Source organism: Molossus molossus, unplaced genomic scaffold (genome assembly GCF_014108415.1).
Source record: "Molossus molossus isolate mMolMol1 unplaced genomic scaffold, mMolMol1.p scaffold_m16_p_8, whole genome shotgun sequence".
Classification (NCBI taxonomy): domain Eukaryota; kingdom Metazoa; phylum Chordata; class Mammalia; order Chiroptera; family Molossidae; genus Molossus; species Molossus molossus.
In genome coordinates this window covers 17,546,475-17,568,408 of record NW_023425402.1, presented here as the reverse complement: position 1 = coordinate 17,568,408, position 21,934 = coordinate 17,546,475, and the positions used below count along the sequence as shown (strand labels likewise).

Genomic DNA, 21,934 nt, shown 5'->3' with positions numbered 1-21,934 from the left:
AGGCCCCTTAAAAGTAGCGTTTCTTCTCCTCATATCATAAGGCACTATAACTTCAGCCCTGTCTGCACAAACAGGGCAGCCAACCTTGCTTTTCCACCCATCTTACAAAAACGAACTCTTTAGATAAATCATGAACAATTTGGAGAAAGGACTGATAGAGAGGTCCTTGTTACTCTTGTTCACCTGTCCTATTGGGGTGACCTGGCATCTTTACAAAAAGCAAGATTAGGCTGATCTGAAAGCTCATGGCCGTCCAGGAGCCTTTTGAGCGCTGCTGTGTGTGGCGTTTTAACCCCCCCGACTTGTATCCTCAGGTGGGCTTTTGGTCACCTTAGGGACAGGTTTAGCCTTCGCTGAAAACCACTGGTCCGGTGGTTTGGACCTGTTCTGAGAATCGAGAATGGGAGTCCAGGAGCCTTCTCCTGCTCTCTCTCGCAGAATCCGCTGTCTCAGCCCCAGAAAGCTGTCTCGAGCTCCCCACAGCGAGTAAGGGCAGCGCCAGGGATGCGTCACTTTATGCCTGGGTGACTTGGGGGCTGTACCTGAACCCTTGACTCCCAGCTTCTCAAGGGCACTGTGGAAACCCTGAGTTTTCCGGTTATGACTAAGGATCAGATTTGACACTGGTTGGAGGAGCAGGCCAGCCTCAGTGGGCTCGAGGCATGAGCTTGAGAAGACAGAACCAAATGGCATATTGAAATGTCAACTATGTGTCCTGGCCAGTTTGGCTCAGCAGTTGGAGCTTCGGCCTGTGGACTAGAGAGTCCCGGGTTCGGTTCCTGCTAGGGGCACGTACAAAAAAAAAAAAAAAAAGAAAGAAAAAGAAGAAAGAAATGTCAACTATATAACAGATGCTCCAGGAGCCAGAGGCAAAACTAGTAGGATGTTTACATAGGTTTTTACATTGGTAAAGGTCTTGTTAACATTCTTGGTGAATACATCCTCATGAATCTAGGTCCTAGGAGGAAATTCTCAGAAAGAGGAGTAAATGTAGAGAGGCTTATAGTTAGGGTGCCTACATCGCCCAGTTCTCCTGAGACAATCCGGGTGTAAATCTTTGGGCAGTGACCCCCCTACTGAAAATGTAGCTCCAGAAATCACTGCTGTTTAGCAAGCACAGACTGGGTAATAGACCCAGGTGCTAAGCGCTGGGGATGCAAAGACACAGAGGAGAGAGTCCACGTTTTTACAGAAAAGAAATATAGAAAGAAAAAAATTAAAATACAATGTGGTATAATTTTTAAAGTATTTTAAAAGGCTGGAGAATTAAGTTATAAGAACTGAGCCATTGAATGCCTCTTGAGGTGTCGTGGAAGAGGTTGGAGGGGAGCTTGGGTTAAGTCAACATCCCTAAGTTTGCAACCTTTTGCCCTGCTGACCATCAGGAGATAAATCCAGCCACAAAGGGGAAGTGCACGAGCTCCTCAGGCATGTGATGGAAATGAGTACAGTTCAGAGCACCACCGGGAACAGCCTAGAAACAAGTAAAGCCCAGGAGCAGCAAGGTACCAATCCCGCGTTGACACAGTAGTCAGGACGGTCCACGCTTTCTGTCTCTCTGTTAAATTTCACTCATGTGTCGATGGCACCAGAAAGACTAAACGTTATACTTGTTGTCGGTTTTCTTTTGTCTGTTTTGTTTGCATTCTTTCAGCCAACATAACAATAACTCCGGACCCAATTTCTGTTTCTGAGGGACAAAACTTTTCTATAAAGTGCATCAGTGATGTGAGTAACTATGATGAGGTGTATTGGAATACTTCTGCTGGAATTAAAATATACCAAAGGTTTTACACCACGAGGAGGTATCCTGATAGAGCGGAGTCCGTGCTGACAGTGAGGACCTCAACAAGGGAATGGAACGGTGAGTGGAAGGCCAGCACCCCACTTCGCTGCCTGGAGCCCCGAAGCATGCGACAGTAGTTCCCATCCACAGAGGGCCAGTCCTGGGACATGTCTGTGCCAGCCACTTTACATTAAATATGTCATCACATTTCATGCAACAGTCCTTTCAGGGAAGATGCCATTATACCCATTTTACAGATGTGGAAACTGAGGCTCAGGGAGGCTAATAGATCTGCCTAAGCTTGTACACCTTAAGTTGTAGAGCTAGGGTTAGAACTTGTCTCTGTCCTAGAGCCTGTGCTCTTGCCATGAAGTTAAGAGGATTTTAATTAAAGGTGCTTTTACCAGACTTTTGGGAGCGTTTCACCCAATTGTGGTATCAAAAAAATCTAGATAAAGGATTTATATGCCTGGTTCCAAAGGAAGAAACATTTTTGTTTCCTATTTATCTCTATACGGTATTCATGTTGGGAAGAAATGCGAATCTTTGGGGGGAGGGAAGAGAATTTGATCAAACTGCTGCAATACCAGTTGATATCATTGAGCTCTTTCAATGTGATAGACACTGCTAAACGTTAAGATGTGTTGATTCATTTAAACCAATAAACTGATTAGATGATGCTAGCATCACCCCCATTTTGGAGATCGGAAAACTGAGGCTCAGCGAGGTTAAGTAAATTGCCTGAGATTATACGTCTCGTAAGTGGCAGGGCCAGGGGCCAACCCTGCACCACCTCATCTGACGTCTCCCATGAACTGTTAGGTTAATCAGTCCAGACTCTGTGACTCCCAGGTCTTCTTCATATTTTCCTATGAAAACCAGCAATGTTGTAGAAATAACTCATTATTGTTTGGCTGGATTTGGCAGTTAAAAAAAAGAAAATCAGAAAATGAGAGTGCTTGTCTCCCTTTGCTGAGCTCACACCTAGCTCTGTCCAGATGGCCCTTTCCTTCTACTGGACAATCGCTTAGGAGGAGCTGCAGCTTTTCCAGTCGCCTCATCTATTACACATGCTCATACCCAAGAGCTAAAAAATCCTAGTCTCATCTGAATCAACTGCGCATGCGTTTGCTATTGACTTTGAATTTTCCTGCCCTCCCGACAGAATTGCAAGGAGTTCGCTCTCTGTTTTGGTTTTGCCTGCTTTCCCTCCAGCTAGCTGCTGCTCTGGCTTCTCCAAAGTCGGAGCAAGGAGAAGAAATGTGGAAACAATCAAAGGGTCTTACTAAATTGCGGGTGCTCTTCTCATCTTCCCGCACTGTCCCATGGCGGGTTCTCCGATAGAGGCTCTTCCTCTGAGGGGCCCTGGCATGCTCTGCCTTAGGAAAGGGCCTTTCAAGAAACTCAGCCAAGTACGGTCCACAGTCCGCTCTGCCTCACCAAGCAGCGGGCGTGCCGGCTGCCCCTGCTGCGGCCTCCCCTTTGCTCCAGCGAGGCCGGGCAGCCTCTGATCTTGCCACTTTCCTAGATGAGAGTGAGACACCGGACACCTCGCTTCGGGGTCCATAGGTGGAGCTCTCCCAACACTTCCCCCTCTTCCTCTCCACACTCCTTGGTGATACCGTGGGGTCCTGGAGTAGCCTGTTCATTTAGAGATGGAAAGAGGGGGCGTCACAACCTCCCAGTGTTCCACCTGGGTGACAACTGTCTTCAAAGGACTTCCCATCCCAGCACACACCAAAATTCCCATTTATTCCCTGGTTAATGAAAGAGCCTTGGCGTAGGTATCAGAAACCTGTTTTGAAACCCGATTCCATCCTAACAGACCGCATAGCTTTGGATAAGCTACTGAGTTTTATTTGAAAGTCATTGAATATTTACTTACCAGGGCCCTTGGTAAGTCCTTCAAATACATAGAGCACCCAGGAGGGGAATTTATCCAATATTTCTTACCCACTGTCCAGGAAGGTGTGGTGTGTCCTTGCTCAAGCTTGACAAGGACAGTTAAGCCTCTTCTCAATCTTCCCAGCAAATGCCATTTTTGGAGAGATGATTTAATTCCATCTCATTTTGCTTCCGTCCACTCAGGAACCTATCACTGCATATTTAGATACAAGAATGCATACAGCATCGCCACCAAAGACGTCACGGTTCACCCGCTGCCTCTAGAGCAGAGCATCCTGGTCGATCCTTTGGAAGCTTCAGTTCCGTGCAGAGGCTCCTACCACTTCAAGTGCTGCGTGGAGGAGGATGAACACTATGAAGTAACTTTCCGCGTGGATTCGCTGTCCTTTCCTGCTGGTAAGGCGCCAGCGGCTGAGTTGTTAGGACATAGTCTTTCCTACATGCGGAGTCTAAGAATGTACTCGTCAAGCAGACATGGGATTGCTTCAGAGACGGAATATAACAGAGTGAATCCCAAGAGCCATTATTGCCTTCTCTTTTGCTTTATTTATCTTGTCGCAAAATCTCGAGAGTCTGTGAGGATGGAGAGGCTGGTTTTGGTGGGAGCTGTTGAAGACAGTAGTAAGATACCTGCACAGGTCTTCTGCTTCCTCAGTGTAGCTGACGAGATATTCTGATAGGCCCTCCCTCCAAGCTCTGAATCAGCATACTATAAAAATGCCACAAAATCCTCTTAAATGCACAGCTGAGCACGCAAGGAAGTAAGAGAAATAGCCAAGTGCCAAAGATAAAGAAGGAAAAAGTAGAGACAATATCTTAGCTGATGCCGGGCTCCCTTGAGGGCATCTGCCGATACAAGAAGCCCAGAACCTCGGGTTTGAAAGCTCTGATGAAGGAAAGGTCTTGCTCCCTGTGCAGTAACTAAGACCTCACCCCCCAAACACACACCCCAGCACAACGTCAGGACCCTTGAAAGGTGACATGCTCATTAAAAAAAAAAAAAAAAGACTAGAAAAGCAAAATTCACCTGCCAGAGTTAAGAGCTTGTCCTTGTCTCTGGGTGAGCAAAAATTTTCTCTGAGAATTATAACTGTCCTGCCCTCTCTCAGGTTTGGGGTTTGAATTTATACTACGTATGTGGTCCGGGAACTCCAAACTGAGGGGTAAGGTAGTCCACGGCTAACACCCTATGGCACTTGGTAAAAAAAAATTCAAATCCTCTGTGGTAGAATGTGTCCTCACTCTAGATCCCTCAGGATTCTTACGGATTAAGGTCAACCAAGTATGAGCTCACACCCCCAAATGTCAAAACAGACACTGTCATGAGCAGTTTACATCCATTCTTTCAAGAACTATTCCTGAAGACCTACTCGATGCAAAACAATTAAGTTAACAATGAAAAGTAGAAAAAGCAATTAGGGCACAGATATTAATACACAGAAGGGCTCATGCCATAAAAGACAATGCCTATAACATCAAATATCCAAAATGAGCACAACAGATCAAAAGAACCCTGGGAGTTCAGAAAAGTGGGGACCCAGAAAGTCTGGAAAGCTTAAGGAAGGTTGCCTGGTATCAGTCTGGGATCAATCTGACCCCTGAAACAGTCAAGCATTTCAACATTCTGTGTTCCGCATGTATACATTCAGTGCTCACTAGATACTGGGAGAGGGAAAACCAGACAAGACCAGGAACCTTCTCTCCAAGACCTCACAATCTAGTGGAGGAGACGGACCCATAAAGAGGCAACTCTCAACCGACGCGGTGAAGGCAAGACCGGATAAACGCACAGGACATCACGGGGTTTAGACAGGCAGAGGGCTTTCTGAAAGGCATTCCGAGTGTCTGAAACTGTGTGGCCACAGATTAGGGATCATGAGGGGTGAAGTTGTGCCTAGCATGCAAACGTGGGTGGGCTTACTTACCTCTAGGCTGGAGGCATTTAAAAAACCACATTAGAAATGAACGCGGCACACGCCTGGGTAAAGTTTTTACAAGTGTCTCCCTAGAGAATCATTTTAACGAAATGTGTGCTTCGGATACTCAGCGTTGTGACTGAATCCTTTCCATCGTTCTGTCTTAGCAAAAGAAGTTCATGGAAAGCAAGTATGCTACAAATTCAATTTCGTGGCAAACGCGATGGTTTCCTGGTGTCCAAAACATGTCGACGTGTTCTGTGACTTCACCAATGCCGCTAATAATTCAGTCCGGAGTCCGTCTATGAAGCTTAATCTGGTGCCTGGTGAGAGCATTTCCAGTTATTTAAAAATGTTATCATCATGGGCAGGAATTTATTTATTCATTTGCTCCCTCATCCATCCATTCAATAATATATGCTAAGCCCCTTCCTGTGGCATGCCTGAGGCTAAACGCGGGGGATTTGAAAAGAAATAAACCATATTTCCTGCTCCAAGCTAGGGGAGAGATAGATGAGATCAAGACTGTTGTCACATATAATGGGGTAAGTGTTAAACTAGAAACTTCGTGGGTGGCCCGAGAGGCTGCCTGGTTTAACTCTGGGGTGATAGACAGGAGGGGAGGGGAGGAAGTGATCAGGAAAGTCTTGCAGATGAAGTCATGTTTTCGCTGAGTCTGGGGGCTACGCGCTGCACCAGGCAGACAAGAGTGGGCAGTGTCTGTGTGGATGGAGCTGAGACCCCTCTGAGGTTCTAGCAAAGGAAAGGTGTCCCCGCTAGTCCTGTCTCTCTGAGACAGGGCTACATGAAAAGAATAGATTTGAGGACTAGGTAGCTGTCTTTCCCATCTTTCGTCATCACTGAGCCAATATCCCCCCACTTAATATTTGCAATGTAAAAGGTCATGATTTGCGGAACCATTTCACAGTAGCCCATGCTGAAGAGCTCTCCCAGTCCTGGGCTTCCCCCAAATCTTCTCTGTAATCGGACCCCTGGTCTGAGAAGGATCCGTGGCTCTGTCACCAAGCTTAGTTGAGTTCACTGAGTGATTTCTGGTTGTTCTCACCTGTTGGTAACTGAGCCCTGGAACCAAAGCAGGAAGCAATGTCGAGTTCTCTGTCTCTCGGAGTCATGGTCCCCTGACCCCTTGAAGCACCCCTCTTCCAGGGGACAGCCAAAGTCCCTTCATTATTCCCCCATCTTAGCCCAGCCATCACCCTATTTTATTCGCTTTTTCTCTTTCTTCATACCCTGTGTGATATTCCTTCCTTCCTCTAGTAGAGCATTACTTATGTCTTTCAAGATTGTACACATGGCTGAGAACTCCATTAATGATAAGTTAAAAAGTTGGTGAGAGAGGGATCTGCTTGTCGGAGAATCGGGGTCCCCTGGCGATGGAAGTTTCTGCAACAAATGTCCTTTTCCCATTCAAGTCTGGTCGCGGGGAGAGGTGGGACAGGGTCACCCTTAAGGGGAACCAGAAGGAACAAATTCTTACAAATATTGTCTAGAATATTCAGCCATGGTGCCTGGAGTATTTACTACTGACTATATCTTTGGATTAAAAGTGTGCTCCCAGCCTGGCTGTGTGTTGGAATCACAGGGGAAACTTTAAAGACTGCTCGTGCCTGAATTCTGGCCGGAGAGTTTCTGGTTTCCTGGGGCTGCAGGGAGCCTGGATGTTCGTATTTCCCAAGCTCCCCGGGTGATTCTAATATGCCAGAGTTGAGAGTCTTTTGCATGTAGGCATCATGTTCCTAAGACTCCTGGAAATTCCAATTTCTAGGAATCTTCTCTGTTAGGAAGAGTAAGTACAGATTGAAGTCAGATGTATGTGGAAGCACCAAGAGGCTTTGGAAAATCAGGGGGAAAGTGAAGAAATCGGTTACCTCCAAAAAGGTCACTGAAAGTCAAGAGAAGGATGAATTCCACCATCAGACGTCAAAATTCTGCCTGGGCCAGACCCCACTTCCACTGCCTTTCTCCTCCTTTCATTTGTGCCTTTTATGTCCATGTTTCCAATGCAGGAGAGAACATCACGTGTCAAGATCCCATCATAGGTGTTGGGGAGCCCGGGCAAGTGATCCCCAAGCTCTGCCAGTTCTCACACCAGCCCAGCAGCCCGGCAAGTCCCGTTGGCGGGATCGTGACTTACCAGTGTGTGGGCTCCCAGTGGAAGGTGAAGAGCAGCGACTGCATCTCTGCCCCGCTCAACAGTCTGCTCCAGCTGGCCCAGGTGGTCCTCACACCCTTCACTCGGCTCTCGGAGGGGCAGTCCGTCCAGCTTCTCATGTCTCAGCACTTGGGAAAATGGGCCTTGGGCTGGTTTGTGCTGTTCTCAAAACTACTTTTATTTGTTTATTTCTAAACAAGGCACAACCCTAGGAATGCTTAAAAATTTGCTTGAATGCAACTATGGAGGTAACAAAATACGTGTTTCACTCTAAAACCAGCTCCGTGCCTTTCCTTCTCAGTACCTTGTATCCATCACCCACAAGGGGAAGGTAGTATTGTCCTCGCCACCTGCTCTTGCTTGAATAATTTTTATATCAAGCAAATAGCTCTAATCTTTTCAGAAAGAGGAGCAACATGAAAAACAAGGTTCAACAGTGGAAAATAAAAAAGGGTGGACTCTCTGCTTTTACAGGTGTGAGATTTCCTCAATCCTTAGAGTAAACCTATAGTTACAGAAGAAGGGACTAACCTGTTTCTCTTACCTAGAACAGAGGTTACTGCCATGTGGTAGGGGAAACTCCTTTCCTTCCATCAGAATAGATAAATGCTACCTCATGCTTAGGTCACTGAAAGTTAGAGACTCCTAAAATTCCATGAGTTACAATAAGTACTGATGAGGTGACCAGTGGAGTGATAGCAGATGGTGACATCTTCGGACAGCTGGTTCCAAAGCCTCTTACCCTTGAGGGAGGATTGAGGAAAAGAGGTGATATTGATTTATGCTTTATCTGATTATCTTCTGTCTCTTCTCTTGTCTTATACAAAATTCATTAAAAATACCTGCTATGTGCAAAACGTTATTATAGATGCCATCCGGATAAAGGGGCCAAATCTGATTTAATAGAGAATATTAATATTAAATACACATTAGTTTTGGCTAGGATAATCAGAAAGCTCTTCTTGAAAAACTTGGCATCTGAGTGAGCTATGATGGATAAAGCATTGGGTATATAAATTATCTTAATTAAGAAAGACAGAGATTATAATTTGAATTCTACACTGGGCCATGGTCCCAATTCTAGATACCTGGATACATTTTCAATGAAAAAGGTGTGCTGGCTTTTCACACTCCATTTGATTTATGCACTCAATGTATACTGTTGAAAACCTATATGCCAAGTTAGATGACTTGTACTATGTTATATATTGTGGGATAGGAGAAGAATAGAAATATAACACATGGTTCACACTGTTAAAGAGTTCATAATGTAATCAGAGACATGGAAATTAGAACACAAGATGACATTGGTAGAGATATCACAAATGTGAAGTATACTAAATAAGATGAATAATGAATAGATTCCCCTGATTTGGAACACTCATCAGAGTTCTTCATAGGGAAGAATTCAACTTGAGTTCATGCTTTAATTTTAAGTTTGAGTTAGTTAGAAAAAAAGGTGAGATCATAGTAGATATGTTGACAATATCATTTATAATCAAAACCAGGATACTTTTTGAAAATAAAAGAGGGCACTTTTTTTTTTTTTTTTTAATCTTCAACTGAGGACATGCTTAGAGGGAGAGAAAGAGAGAGAGAGAGAGACATTGATGTGAGAGAAAAACATGGATTGGTTGCCTTCCATACATGTCCTGACCAAGGATCCAACCAGCAACCTTTTGGTGCACAGGATGATGCTCAACCAACTGAGCCAATTCAGCTGGGCAAGAGAGTACTTTTAATAACTACATCTACTTTTCTTTCGTTTACTTTTTTTAATTAGTCATCAGGTTGGCGTGTTTTTCTGTTCTCCTATATGTGAGGTCTTGTGTAATACTCCATCGTGAATGGCACAATCAGTTTAAGAGAAAAATAAGTTATTTTATGGGATATACTTATGGGCATGGATAAAAAAGGGAAACTGCAGATAGAGATTTTTGTCATGGTGGATCAGCAGGGTTGGATGACTGACCTGGTTTTGTTTGTTTGTGTTGGCTTCTATGTTACTAGGCTCTGAGCAAAAGCCCCTTTCAGGACAAGAAGCTGCCTGCCTACCTGAAGAATCTTTCCGTCAGCACAGACAAGGTGGCCCACGAAGTCAGTTCATCTCCTGGCAACCTGGGAGCCATTATTAGCATCCTTGGTTTGCTCTCAACAGTTCCAATCCAAGTGAATTCAGAAATGATGACGGTGAGTTTGTTTAAGCCTTGCAGGAGTTTGGGGGTCTTGTCTTTTCACCCCTCAGGACTTGTGGTCAAGAAAGATAACACCTCCCCATAGAGCATCTTCTCTGTCATTTCTACAGCGATGCCCTTGTGACAAGAGTCACATGCATGCTTTGCTACCTGTGATTTTAGGACATCAGGGAGTGTTTCCAATGTTCATTTGGGGACCTTAAGATTTCTTCAGTGAATCTCTGTTTTAATATCTTCATTAAAATAGAATGGATTCTTCTTTCTAGGAAAAGTAGGAATGAAAGGTTTTCGGGATAGGATTCGCAGGGGTCTAGCATGAAACACGAACTTTGAAGTAGCCAGCGTTCTGGGAGGAAAGAGAATTCACCTGCAGGAATGCTGATGAAGAGACTTTCAGGAAAAGATACTTAAAAATATCAAAAAAAGAGGTGGGGGTGCATTCAGAACCCAGCAACATTTAGGAGCCATTACTACCTTCAGGACGAAAGGAGAAAGGGCAGGAAATGGTGGACCCCCAGCTGAGGGAGAGTTGAATCCTTGGAGGAGGGGTCACTCCGCAGGAGCTAGGGACATAGCTATTGCCAAAGATGCTCTTAGACGGTGTGGATGGGGGAGTGGGGTACGGTGGGTGGTAGAAAAATATATTTCAACATTTTTCTTCTGCCATCTCACCCCCTGTCAACGCTTCCCATTGGCCAAGCCCGACCAGAGACCACTGGCAAGCAGTTTGGAGCAGGAGGGCATATCGATTTCCTAGGGCTGCTCTAACAGTCTGCTACAAACGGGGTCACTTACAATGACGGAAATGTATTCTTCCATAGTTCTCAAGGCCAGAGGTTCAAACTCAAGGTGCCTGCAAGGACACGTTTTCCCCGAAGGCTGCGGGATTTTAGGCTTGCCTCTTCCAGAGTCTAGTAGCTCCAAGCCTTCTCGGGCTTGTGGCTGCCTCAGTCCAGTCTCTGACCTTGTCTTCTCAAGGTCTTCTCTGCTCCATTTATCTTCTCTTTTTCTGTGTCTTATAAGGATACTTGTCATCGGATTTAGGGCTCACCGAGGTAATCCAGGATGACTTCCTCTCAAGATCCTGCCCTTAGTTACATCTACAAAAGACCCTTTCTCCAAATAAGGTCACATTCACAATGCTCGTGTATACAACATGTCGTTACGGGGGTCACCATTCAGCTAACTGCAAGGCTCATCATTCCAGAGAACAAAATAAGGCACAAAAGGGTAGAGAGGTTACACTGAGAGAAGGCACGGATGGAAAATGACAAGCCTAAGTTTATCAGAGAATCAAAATGTTTAGCAAAAAAGGAAGATGCTTTTGACAATAGCATTGCTTGTTTGACGGTCAGCAGTTGAGAGGGTTTTTTTGCGATTACCTTGTGGGTGAAATACCAGCCACCGAAAAGCCTTTACAAGCTTGAGAGTAAAGATAATATAAAACTATGAACAAAGATCTCTGACAGCTGCCGAGTCGGGCTTAGTGAGTGGTTGAGGGTGGTTCTCCCTGTCACTAATGCTAAATGTTTAACGGAGGGAGTCTCACTGTCTTGGGGAAGCCACTCTTTGCTAACTCCCTGCTGTAACAAGGTGGGTCCCAGATCCCCACAGCCTGTGATGCCTCCTTTTTGTCTTCGCTTTTCCTCTTTTGTGTACCCCTCAACCAGTTTCGAGGGAGGTGTTACTTTTTAAAATATGTTTTTGTTGAGTTTTTAGAGAGAGAGGAAAGGAGAGAAAGATAGAAACATCAATGTGGGAGAGAAACACTGATCGGCTGCCTCCTACATGCCCCCCAATGGGGACTGAGCCTGCAAACGGGGCATGTGCCCTGATTGGGAATCGAACTGGGACCCCTCAGTCCATGGGAAGACACTCAATCCACTGAGCCACACCGACTGGGCGGGAGGTGTTATTTTTTATCTTTTATGATTGAAAGAATTTGGTTGGTTTGATCCCATGTCATGTCAATTGCAGAATGTTCTTTCTACGGTCAACGTCATCCTCGACAAGCCCATCCTGAGTACGTGGAAGGCGTTACAACTGCAACAGACCAACCACAGCTCACAGCTACTGGAATCAGTGGAAAGGTTTTCCCAAGCATTACGGTCAGAAGATAGCACCGTGTTGTCCATCTGCCACACTAATGTGCAGATGAGGGGCATGGTAATAAAATCGGGCTCCCCAAAACCCTACAAACAGATCTTTGCTTTCTCAGACTCCAACCTCTGGGGCGATGTGGCTATTGATGAGTACCACCTGACGAACCTGCAGCCAGATTCATCTGTCGTCACTGTGGCTTTCCCTACTCTTAAGACCATCCTTGGCCAGGATGCTCAGGGGAAGAATTCTGCAAACAGCTTAGTGATGACAACCACTGTCAGCCACAAAATAACCACACCATTCAGGATTTCAATGACTTTTAAGGACCACAACTCCTTAGGTGGGAAACCACAATGTGTCTTCTGGAACTTCACCCTGGCCAACTACACAGGGGAGTGGGATAGCAGTGGTTGCTACACAAAGGTGGATGGGGACAGTGTCCTCTGCAGCTGTGACCACCTAACATCATTCTCCATCCTCATGTCCCCTGACTCCCCAGACCCTGATTCTCTCCTGAAAGTACTACTGGATATCATTTCTTACATTGGGTTGTGCTTTTCCATCCTGAGCTTGGCAGCCTGTCTAGTGGTGGAAGCCGTGGTGTGGAAGTCCGTGACCAAGAACCGGACTTCCTATATGCGTCACATCTGCATAGTGAACATTGCAGCCTCCCTCCTGGTTGCTGACGTCTGGTTCATTGTGGCCTCTACCATCCGGGACCATCACTACGTACTCAATGAAACAGCCTGTGTGGCTGCCACCTTCTTCATCCACTTCTTCTACCTCAGCGTCTTTTTCTGGATGCTGACTCTGGGCCTCATGCTCTTCTACCGCCTGGTTTTCATCCTGCACGATGCAAGCAAGTCCGTTCAGAAGGCGATTGCGTTTTCTCTTGGCTACGGCTGCCCTCTTCTCATCTCCGTCATCACGGTGGGGGCCACGCAGCCCCAGGAAGTCTACACGAGGAAGAATGCCTGTTGGCTCAACTGGGAGGATACCAAGGCCCTGCTGGCCTTCGTCATCCCAGCACTGATCATCGTGGTGGTGAACGTGACCATCACGATTGTGGTCATCACCAAGATCCTGAGACCTTCCGTTGGAGACAAGCCCAACAAGCAGGAGAAGAGCAGCCTGTTTCAGATCAGCAAGAGCATCGGGGTCCTCACGCCACTCTTGGGGCTCACCTGGGGTTTTGGTCTTGCCACTGTGTTCCAGGGAAGCAGTGCTGTGTTCCACATTGTGTTTACCCTCCTCAATGCCTTCCAGGTAAGTTCTGAAGGGCCAGTCTCACAGGAAGTGTCTCTGCAGGTGGGACAAATTAATGATAGAAACACAAACAGGAGTGGGAATGGGGAAGGATTTTAGTTGGGAATCTAGTTCCGAGGAGGACCTAGCCTTAAAGAACAGTCATCACACGAACTCAATGAGGTAGAAAGCACACGTTCCTCTGTCCCCATGGAACCTCCTACCTCTTATCACCTGCATTATAATTTAGTTGCACATGTGACTCTCTTCCAAATGCGCTGGTAATGCAAGGAGGAGGAAAGTCCCTTCCCTACACTGGATTTCTCTATTTACCCACTATTATCTCGATGTCATCTATCATCTCCTAAATGAAAAAAAACCCTCTATTAAACCACGTAATCTCTTCAGTTAATTTCCATGAACGTTAAGTGAGCCCTGTCTTTGAGAGGTCAGCACCACATAGTATGTTCTCTGGAACATTTGCTGAAGAATGAAAGTATGAGTGTCCTGTATAAGGTGGACACTCTGCTCTATTGCTCTAAGCTGGAAAAGACGCCCTCTTTGCTCTCCTACAGCCCATAACTCATCATAACCCAAGCTGAATTGTTAGAAAGCTTCAGCTGAGGTACGGAAAATAAGCCTTTGGAGTACAAGGAAGGGAATGCTTAGTTCTGATTTAACCGGTGGATGGGTAGTCAACACGGGCTCCCATGAGCCAATGAGGAGGTAGGTGGTCGGGACGTGAAGGCGACACGTCGCCCCCTGGGTGCTCACACCAAGACCATGCAAATTCTAGTTTCTGCTACTGGGCTCATGGCTCCAAATTATAGGGCTCACGTCTAATGACATTCATAATGTGCCTTGACTAGAAGGAACCGATTATTCCGCCCTGTGGCCCAGGCCCTCATCACGACTACAGGAGGGCTGCTGTAGGCATAAGAGCACATCTAATAGCACAACCAGCAGGACCTCCACTTCACAGCTGGGGGAATACGGAAATAGAAAACTCCCTGATACCATTAAAACATTTGAAGTCCCTTGGTGTGGACCTGCGGCATCCCTTTCAACATGATCATCTCCTGGACTCAGTCCATAGACAGGCGTGGGAAGAGGTAGTACAATTTAAATGCCAGGTTAGCAATACTTCCTATTTCACTGGACAATAGAATATGATTAAAATGTACTTCTTCCCAATTCTCCCCCGCCCCCAGGGATTATTCATTCTGCTCTTTGGGTGCCTCTGGGATCAGAAGGTAAGAATGTGACAGTTCCGTGTTCCTAGAAAAGTCCGAGGTGCCCATGGCATGTTGAATTTATGATAGCTTTTTTTTTTTTTTTTTTTTAAACAATTCAGGTGCAGGAAGCCTTGCTGAAAAAGTTTTCACTGTCCAGGTGGTCTTCACAGCACTCTAAGGTAACTTCCTTTGTAGAGGCTTCTGAAACACCCTCTCTCTCCGCAGCCAGCTTCAGCATAGATTATTCCATTGTTGTGCTGCTCCCCTGATCCCACCTATTAAGTGCAGCTGTGGAGCTGTCATTGCGATGCTGTCCCCACCTCTTTAAACAGGGGTCAAATGGCACAGATCATGTCAATTGGAGGTTGAAATCAACCTTCAGTGGCAAATAAACAAGGCGTGTCAGATGAAACGCAAGGCAGGAGAGAGCACAGTTTGAGAAATGATGAGGGATAGAATTTTCTGTAGTTGGTTTTGGAAAATAACAAATGCACCCAAATATAGTTCACTGTTTTCACGTCAGAAGATACTAAGCTGTATAACAGTAAAATACGTACATACATATATATACACACATATATACATATATACACACATACATGTGTGTATATACACACATGTGTGTATATATACATATGTGTGTATATATACATATATGTATGTGTGTGTATATATGTGTGTGTGTGTATATAAAAGTTATTTTCCTGATACTGATGATAAGATTCCAAAATTTCCTGTTGCTCCTGCTTGACGTGAAGGAAGTAGAAATTCACGCTTGTCCTGGCTCTCCCCTTGAAATGGGATGAGAGCTATTCAGGAAGTGACCACTAGAGGGCAGCAAGTGAATCCTACTAGAGATAAAGCAGGGCCTTGGTCTAAGAAGGCACTTACCTGTCTTTTATTCTCTTTCCTAGTCAACATCCCTAGGTTCATCTACACCTGTGTTTTCTATGAGTTCTCCAATATCAAGAAGATTTAACAATTTGTTTGGTAAAACAGGTATGTAGTGACTCCTAGATGCTCCCTGGATTGACCCAAGCAGATGCGCCGATGGGGAGGGAGTCTCCAACCCCCCTTTTCCCAGTCCCCACTCCTGGTATTTACAGTGAGTGGCCTCAGGGGAGACAGGTTAAATACAGGAACTTGCTTATGTTTTCCCAAACCACCAGCAGTTGTTACAGAGGGTAACAACAAATGACATACAAGGTGTAAAATTTGGAGAATCTAGAAAAGCCTGGAGAGAGAGGTCTGTCAAAACCGTGTCAGCCGTCCCATTGGGAACTGCCGGCCTTGTCCAACAGAGTTCTCTTCTATTCACGTGAATACGACTGGGTGGCTCATGTTTCTGGGCCGTGGTGCAGCAAAGAATATGTGCAGAAAGACTATTATAGGAGCCCACGCTCCAGGTTTCTTTTCCTTTTTTTGGAATTTATAAAGTTGTGCATATGTATATGAGGGATCACCCAAGTCAGCTATTGTCTCGGAAACACACACAGTTAAATCCCTGGAGGTACACGATAAATAACACGGTTGGCTCTGGGCAGGGAGTCCCAGTGTTCTGGCAAGTTGAAACTCTGTCCCATGTCACCATGTCGCCAAGAAAATAAGCAGGACAGGTTATTTCAGCTTCTCGAAACCAATCAGACCTCACAAATGTAGGTCTAGAAATGTGTCCATATTCTGGACCAAGGCTTTTAAAAATGCTTCTTCGCTGCTAAAACTCCAGAGGACTTGGAGTTCGGGGTTTCAGTTTGAGGCGTGACACAGGGAGCGGGAGGACGTTCGCTTTGGATTTTGAAAGTCACGGTTTGGACCTGCTGTGAAGTGACGAGCTCTTCAGGGTGCGTTCGAACCATGGCACTTGACCGTCGTTGGCCCTGGAACGTGTTTACCGCTTGCATTGAAGCGAAACTAGGAGAACTCGATGACATGATTCTACACAACATATAAGGCCAAGAAAGATGTTTGCTGTTTCTGAATCACTCAGATAAAAGTCGGAGTTGGGGCTCTGTTCCCGAGGTCCCAGGGCCTGGGGTTCCCCGTCACTGCCATTTGACAGTCTCTTCTCGGGTCATCAGTGCAGCTCGCGTGTGCCTAGTTGAGGGGTCCATAATCACTGTCCCTTTGGTTTGTTGTCAGCAGCCCCTCAGGGCCCAGGCAGTGATGGCAACCCTGTTAGCGGTGGCAGCTCGCCCATCTGATGGTAGGGTGGCCACTGTGTCCCTTCCCTTGCTCGACACAGGCTCCCCACCCCGGTGCGGCCCGGCTTCCTGCTGGCACAGCCTGTGGCAGCTCTGCCCCCCACTGCCCTGGCCTCAGCACTGTCCTTGGCACCCTGACTTCTCTTCTGGTCCTGACGCGTCTTCCCTGTCGTTTCTCCTTCCTTCCATCCCTCTCTTTCCCTCCTCACATCCAGCTCAGCTTCCAGGCCTTCCCCAAGAGCTTCCCCAGGTCGCCGCAACCCAAGGGGACCAGGGAGTCCCTCAGATGGATGTCCCCAGGCCCGTGCATGTGGACGGCTGCCCGTGCTGGGATCTCTCTGTCCTTCGTAGAAATCTGGCTGCTGGTGTGATAGGACGTAGTTAGTGCTTGTCTTGTCGGCTGCCACGCACGCTTGAGGACGAGGGCTGTGTCTGTCTCCGGCACCGGGGTCTCGGGGCGGGCGCGGGTTCGGTTCCGGCGGCGAGCTCACCTGGACTAGAGCGCCCCCGCAGGCCTTCGGGAGAGCCACACCGCGGCCATCACGCAGGCTGGGCTGTCCGGCTAAGCGGCTGTTCTGTTTTTCAGGAACCTACAACGTTTCCACCCCGGAAACGACCAGCTCCTCCTTGGCGAACACGTCCAGCGCTTATTCTTTGCTCAACTAAGACCAGGAAAATCCAACCCTGTGACCCTCGGGGACAATGGATGTGCTCTGGAAAAGATGCCCTCTCCAAGCCCCGGATAAATGCTTCTTCCGCAGGCTTCCGGGAGCAGATGCTGAAGAGACTTTTTCTCTAGGGAGGGCCTTTCCTCTGTAAAGACAGACTAAAAGTCATCGTTCCCTTTATTCTGCTGCCCACCTTTTGTGTGATACCAAATGTGTATAGTATTTAAGTGAAACGCAAGTCTCCCAAAGCCCAATGCATGTGTCTATATTGTAAAATAGAATTTCAAAGAGACGTTTTCACTTTTCACAGGTTGGGCACAAGGTAAGCTTTGATGAAAATAACAAGTAAAAGGCTGGTACCTAGGAGATACTTCAGTCAATTCAAGGGGGGAGGGAAGGAAGGAAGGAGGGAAGAGGAAGGAAGGAAGGAAGGAAGGAAGGAAGGAAGGAAGAAAGGAAGGAAGGAAGGAAGGAAGGAAGGAAGAAGGAAGGAAGGAAGGGAGGGAGGAAGGAAAGAAGGAAGGAGGGAAGGAAAAAAGAAGGAAATAAACAGAGAAAAACAACATTCAGGACCACATTTTAAGATTTCCATGTTCATCATCTAATACAATTAGATAATGCAATTGAGAATTAAAAAGTGGCCCAAAAATGGAGACTGAAAGAAAGCCATGAGGAAGGTTCAATACCTTCCTGGTTTTTCTTAGCAAAGATGGGGGGAAGCAGGAGGGACAAGGTAAGGAGAAAATGACATCATCAAGTCATTTTCAAGTGGATAACAGTATTTATAAGAAATGTGTGGAAGGAAACATGATTCTACTGACGTTAAACACACACACACACACACATTTAAGGTTTGAGCTAAGTGGAATGAATATGAAAAGAAAATGTGATAACCATCCTTTATCAGATCCAAGCAAATCTAACTGCTGATCACATGTGTATAGTATCAGAAAAACTTTATGTTTTGGTTTGTCCCACGTTATGAAAGCAAAAAAAGAATACATATTTTTATATCCGTTCATTGCCAAATGTGATATATTGCACTGAAAACAGATCCCGACTGTCATATTTAACAGCTTCCAGGTACTTCTCTGTGCATTATAGAATATATTTTAATAATCTACAGCATTGTATGTGCCTGTTGTCACTGTGGATTTAGCGGGCCATGGCGTGGCATAGAGCTCTCTGTGTATTAGCTCTCTCAGTCTGTAAGTTCCCAAACCAATATACATTTAGAGTTTTGTACAGTCTAATTTGTGTTTATTCCAACCACTTAGAAATCTTCCAGAAAAAAGTTCTACCGCTGCTAGTCTATGTTCTCAGTGACACTTTCCCTTGACCAACAGATGGTGGAGGTTTTCCAAGAATTTGATTATTTGTGACGTGTGTGTGTGTGTGTGTCTATCTTTCATACAAATACCACTATTTATTAAAATCGCACCCATATTAAAGTTATCCATGTGCTGCAGCTACAACAAACATACGTTCCAGACAAAGCCATAACGAGACAAGGAAAACGTGGGACTACTTGGGAAATGTGGCCGGTGCTCCTCAAGCGCCGAGGACCTGTCAGGGAGACAGGACCAAAGAGGCTGAAATTCAACCGCCATTCATTTCTCAAGATTGAAAAGAGTTTTCTTTTAATACTTCAACTCTTTTAAAATCTCCTCCTTTAATTGTTGATTCTAAATTCTACCCTGGCTTTCTTTTCTTCACGGGGGTGGGACCGGGGGAAGTGGAACAGACAGAAATATTAATAACATTTAAAGTAAATGAACTCTATTTCCACACGTTCACGAATGACAGAGACATTGACCCCCGCGTGTGCCGAGACCGGCACTGCCCTCTTCCGACGGGTGGTTCGTGATTTCACGCCCCTAAGGGCCGTGTTGCCAGGCTGTGGGGTTCTCCGGGGCCGGGGCCCCCTGGCAGAGTTCGCACCGGGAAGCCGGAGGCCCTGTGGAAGTGGAATTAGATGTTAGGGGAAGGCCGGCTCTGACTGCGCCGGTGCCGGGCTTAGATCGGGGAGAACGGAGGCCGGGTTTCAGCGCAGTGTCAGCAAGGCCCCTGGCACCATCCGCCACGGAGCACAGTCCTCGGGAGGAGGCGGTGGCTCTCATACTCAAAGCCACAATGGGACAAGAAACACTGACCTTCCACCCACTTCTGTAGGGGTCCCTTGGGAATCATTGAGTGTGACCTCTGCAATGGCAGGAACCTTTGGCCTAGTTCCACTGAATGTGCGCCTGGCCCTCCGCCAGCATTCGTTAACGGAGGCACGTTCCCTTCTCTCTCTCACACGCGCGCGCGCGCACACACACACACGCACACGCACACACGCACACGCACACGCGCGCCTGGCACCTTGTGAGCCACAGCACTGGATGCAAATTCCAGGGAAGCTATGACAACAAAATAGTGGAGAAATACTTGTTGGATTTCTGCCCACCTTCCAGGGACATAGTTCACCACTGCTCTTTGCCGGGAATATCCCGAACTGAGCAGTAGAAGTCAGAAGTGTCAAGGAGAGCATCCACGAATCTGTAGCTCTGATGGAAGCAGGAGCCCCTCTGGGCCCTGAGGTCACCAGTTCTCACTCAGCAAAGGTCACAGGGTTCAGCAGCAGATTTCTGAGGGCGGGAAGAGGAGGAGGGAATGTGCCTCCGTTAACGAATGCTGGCGGAGGGCTAGCTCTGATGTTGGTTGCAAAGCGAGGTGTGTGGCCCCCGTGCTCCTGACATCTCTCAGGGCATAAAGTCAGCTCCATGGCCAAACCTTCGTGGCCTGAAGGGACCATCCGTTGAGTCAGTTTTTTGCAAAGGGATCTGTGCTGATGATTCAGAGTTTATCAGGTCGAAATGTCCAAAAGTGAGCAATGAATATAAACCACAGAAATATTCTGAGAAAACTGTCAGTCCAGTGGAACACTCCATTTCTTTTTTCTACTTTATTACATGTGTTGGGGTGACACTGGTTAACAAAAGTATGTAGGTTAGAGGTGCACAATTCCATAACACGTCATCTGTACACTGTGTTGTGTGTTCACCATCCCAAGTTGAGTCTCCATCCGCCCATCACCATGTACCCTCCATCCCCTCCTCCACGCCCCCCCATCACGTCCTCTTTGGAATGAGTTGAGTGTCTGCTGACCTCTCCCCTATTTCTTTTTTTTTTTATCCTCACCCGAGGACATTTTCCCATTTTTTTTTGTTCAGGTAGAGTGGGAGGGAGAGAGAGGAACAGAGAGAGAGAGAGAGAGAAACATCGATGTGAAAGGGACACATCAAGTGGCTGCCACCCGCACGACCGACCAGGGCCGGGGACAAACTGCAACCGAGGTACATGTCCTTAGCGAGAACCGAACCTGGGTCTCTCCGGACCGCAGGCCGACGCTCTAACCGCTGAGCCAAACCGGCCAGGGCTCTCCCCTATTTCTTATTGTTCATATGGAGAACGAGGTTAATAAAGATTCATGGATTTTTCAGGATGTGAGTTACTCAGGCCAGACATGAAGACACATGGTGGGAAGTCACGCCCTTTGTTTGTAGAGAGAACTTCACAGGCGTCTGCATTGGGAGGTTAAAGAAAGGGTTGCATGCTCCGGCCGGTTTGGCTCAGCGATTAGAGTGTTGGCCTGCAGTCCAGAGAGACCCGGGTTCGGTTCCCACTAAGGGCATGTACCTCGGTTGCAGTTTGTTCCCGGCCCCGGTTGGGTCGTGCAACCACTCGATGTGTCCCTTTCATGTCGATGTCTCTCTCTCTTCCTCTCTCTGCCTCCCACTCTATCTGAACAAAAAAACGAAAAAATGCCCTCGGGGTGAGGGAAAAAAAACAGTTACATGGAAACAAGGAAGGTCATAGCCAACAGTAAGTTCAGAAGTGGGGCCACCGCATCCTGAGGGGGAGATTCCTGACGTCACAACCACTTGAGAAGACAAAAGGAAATGAGGGTGGTTGTGGAAATCCATGCAGGTGGAATGCGTTGTTTGTGGCATGTGACGGTGATGTCACACGGGCCTCTGCACCCCAAAGAGAAAGTCAGTGACTCAGGCCAACAGCTGAATTCCCTGAGTGTGCAAAACAGTGGTGCTTACGGAGGATGTTTCTTTCTTACGTATTTTTAAAAGTCTATGAAAATAGTGTCTCATCATTTCAAAGATGTTAGCTTTGAAATGAGTGCTATCGGTTTCTAAAATTAGAATTTAGGATTTAAAATCATGGCTTAGGAGGTCAGTACACAACTATGCTTTCTTTCCATGCTTATAACAATAAAATATTTCCCAAGAGCTGGTAAAAATATATAAATCGTCTGCCCTTTCGCAATCTGTTACTGTTGCTGTCTCAGGCTCCGCCCATGTCAACCACAATTTAACTCCAGTATCCAAACAGTGACTGATCCTTTCCATTGGCCAGGCATGGGGGTGGGGGTGGGGCAGAAGCTCCCGCTGAGCTCAGCTGACTGACAGTGCTGGTGCCTCTCCTCACCCCATCCACACTCCCGCTCAGC

At 46.6% G+C, this 21,934-nt stretch overlaps 1 protein-coding gene across 3 annotated transcripts in view; it reads left to right on the top strand.

Moving 5' to 3' along the window:
- ADGRF5 (adhesion G protein-coupled receptor F5) overlaps window positions 1–17,827 on the top strand; it is a 108,052-nt gene extending 90,225 nt beyond the window's left edge. For 2 of the 3 annotated variants that reach the window (XM_036249427.1, XM_036249426.1), the window contains exons 12-22: window positions 1,386–1,505; window positions 1,655–1,864; window positions 3,875–4,087; window positions 5,775–5,933; window positions 7,635–7,843; window positions 9,791–9,970; window positions 11,953–13,344; window positions 14,535–14,576; window positions 14,678–14,737; window positions 15,473–15,557; window positions 17,346–17,827. In XM_036249427.1, coding sequence (XP_036105320.1) covers window positions 1,386–1,505; window positions 1,655–1,864; window positions 3,875–4,087; window positions 5,775–5,933; window positions 7,635–7,843; window positions 9,791–9,970; window positions 11,953–13,344; window positions 14,535–14,576; window positions 14,678–14,737; window positions 15,473–15,557; window positions 17,346–17,425 — 2,750 coding nt within the window. In that variant the 3' untranslated portion in view covers window positions 17,426–17,827. The remainder of the gene's footprint in view (window positions 1–1,385; window positions 1,506–1,654; window positions 1,865–3,874; window positions 4,088–5,774; window positions 5,934–7,634; window positions 7,844–9,790; window positions 9,971–11,952; window positions 13,345–14,534; window positions 14,577–14,677; window positions 14,738–15,472; window positions 15,558–17,345) is intronic. The other variant, XM_036249428.1, reaches the window with a different exon arrangement.
- The last annotated feature ends 4,107 nt before the right edge of the window (window positions 17,828–21,934 follow it).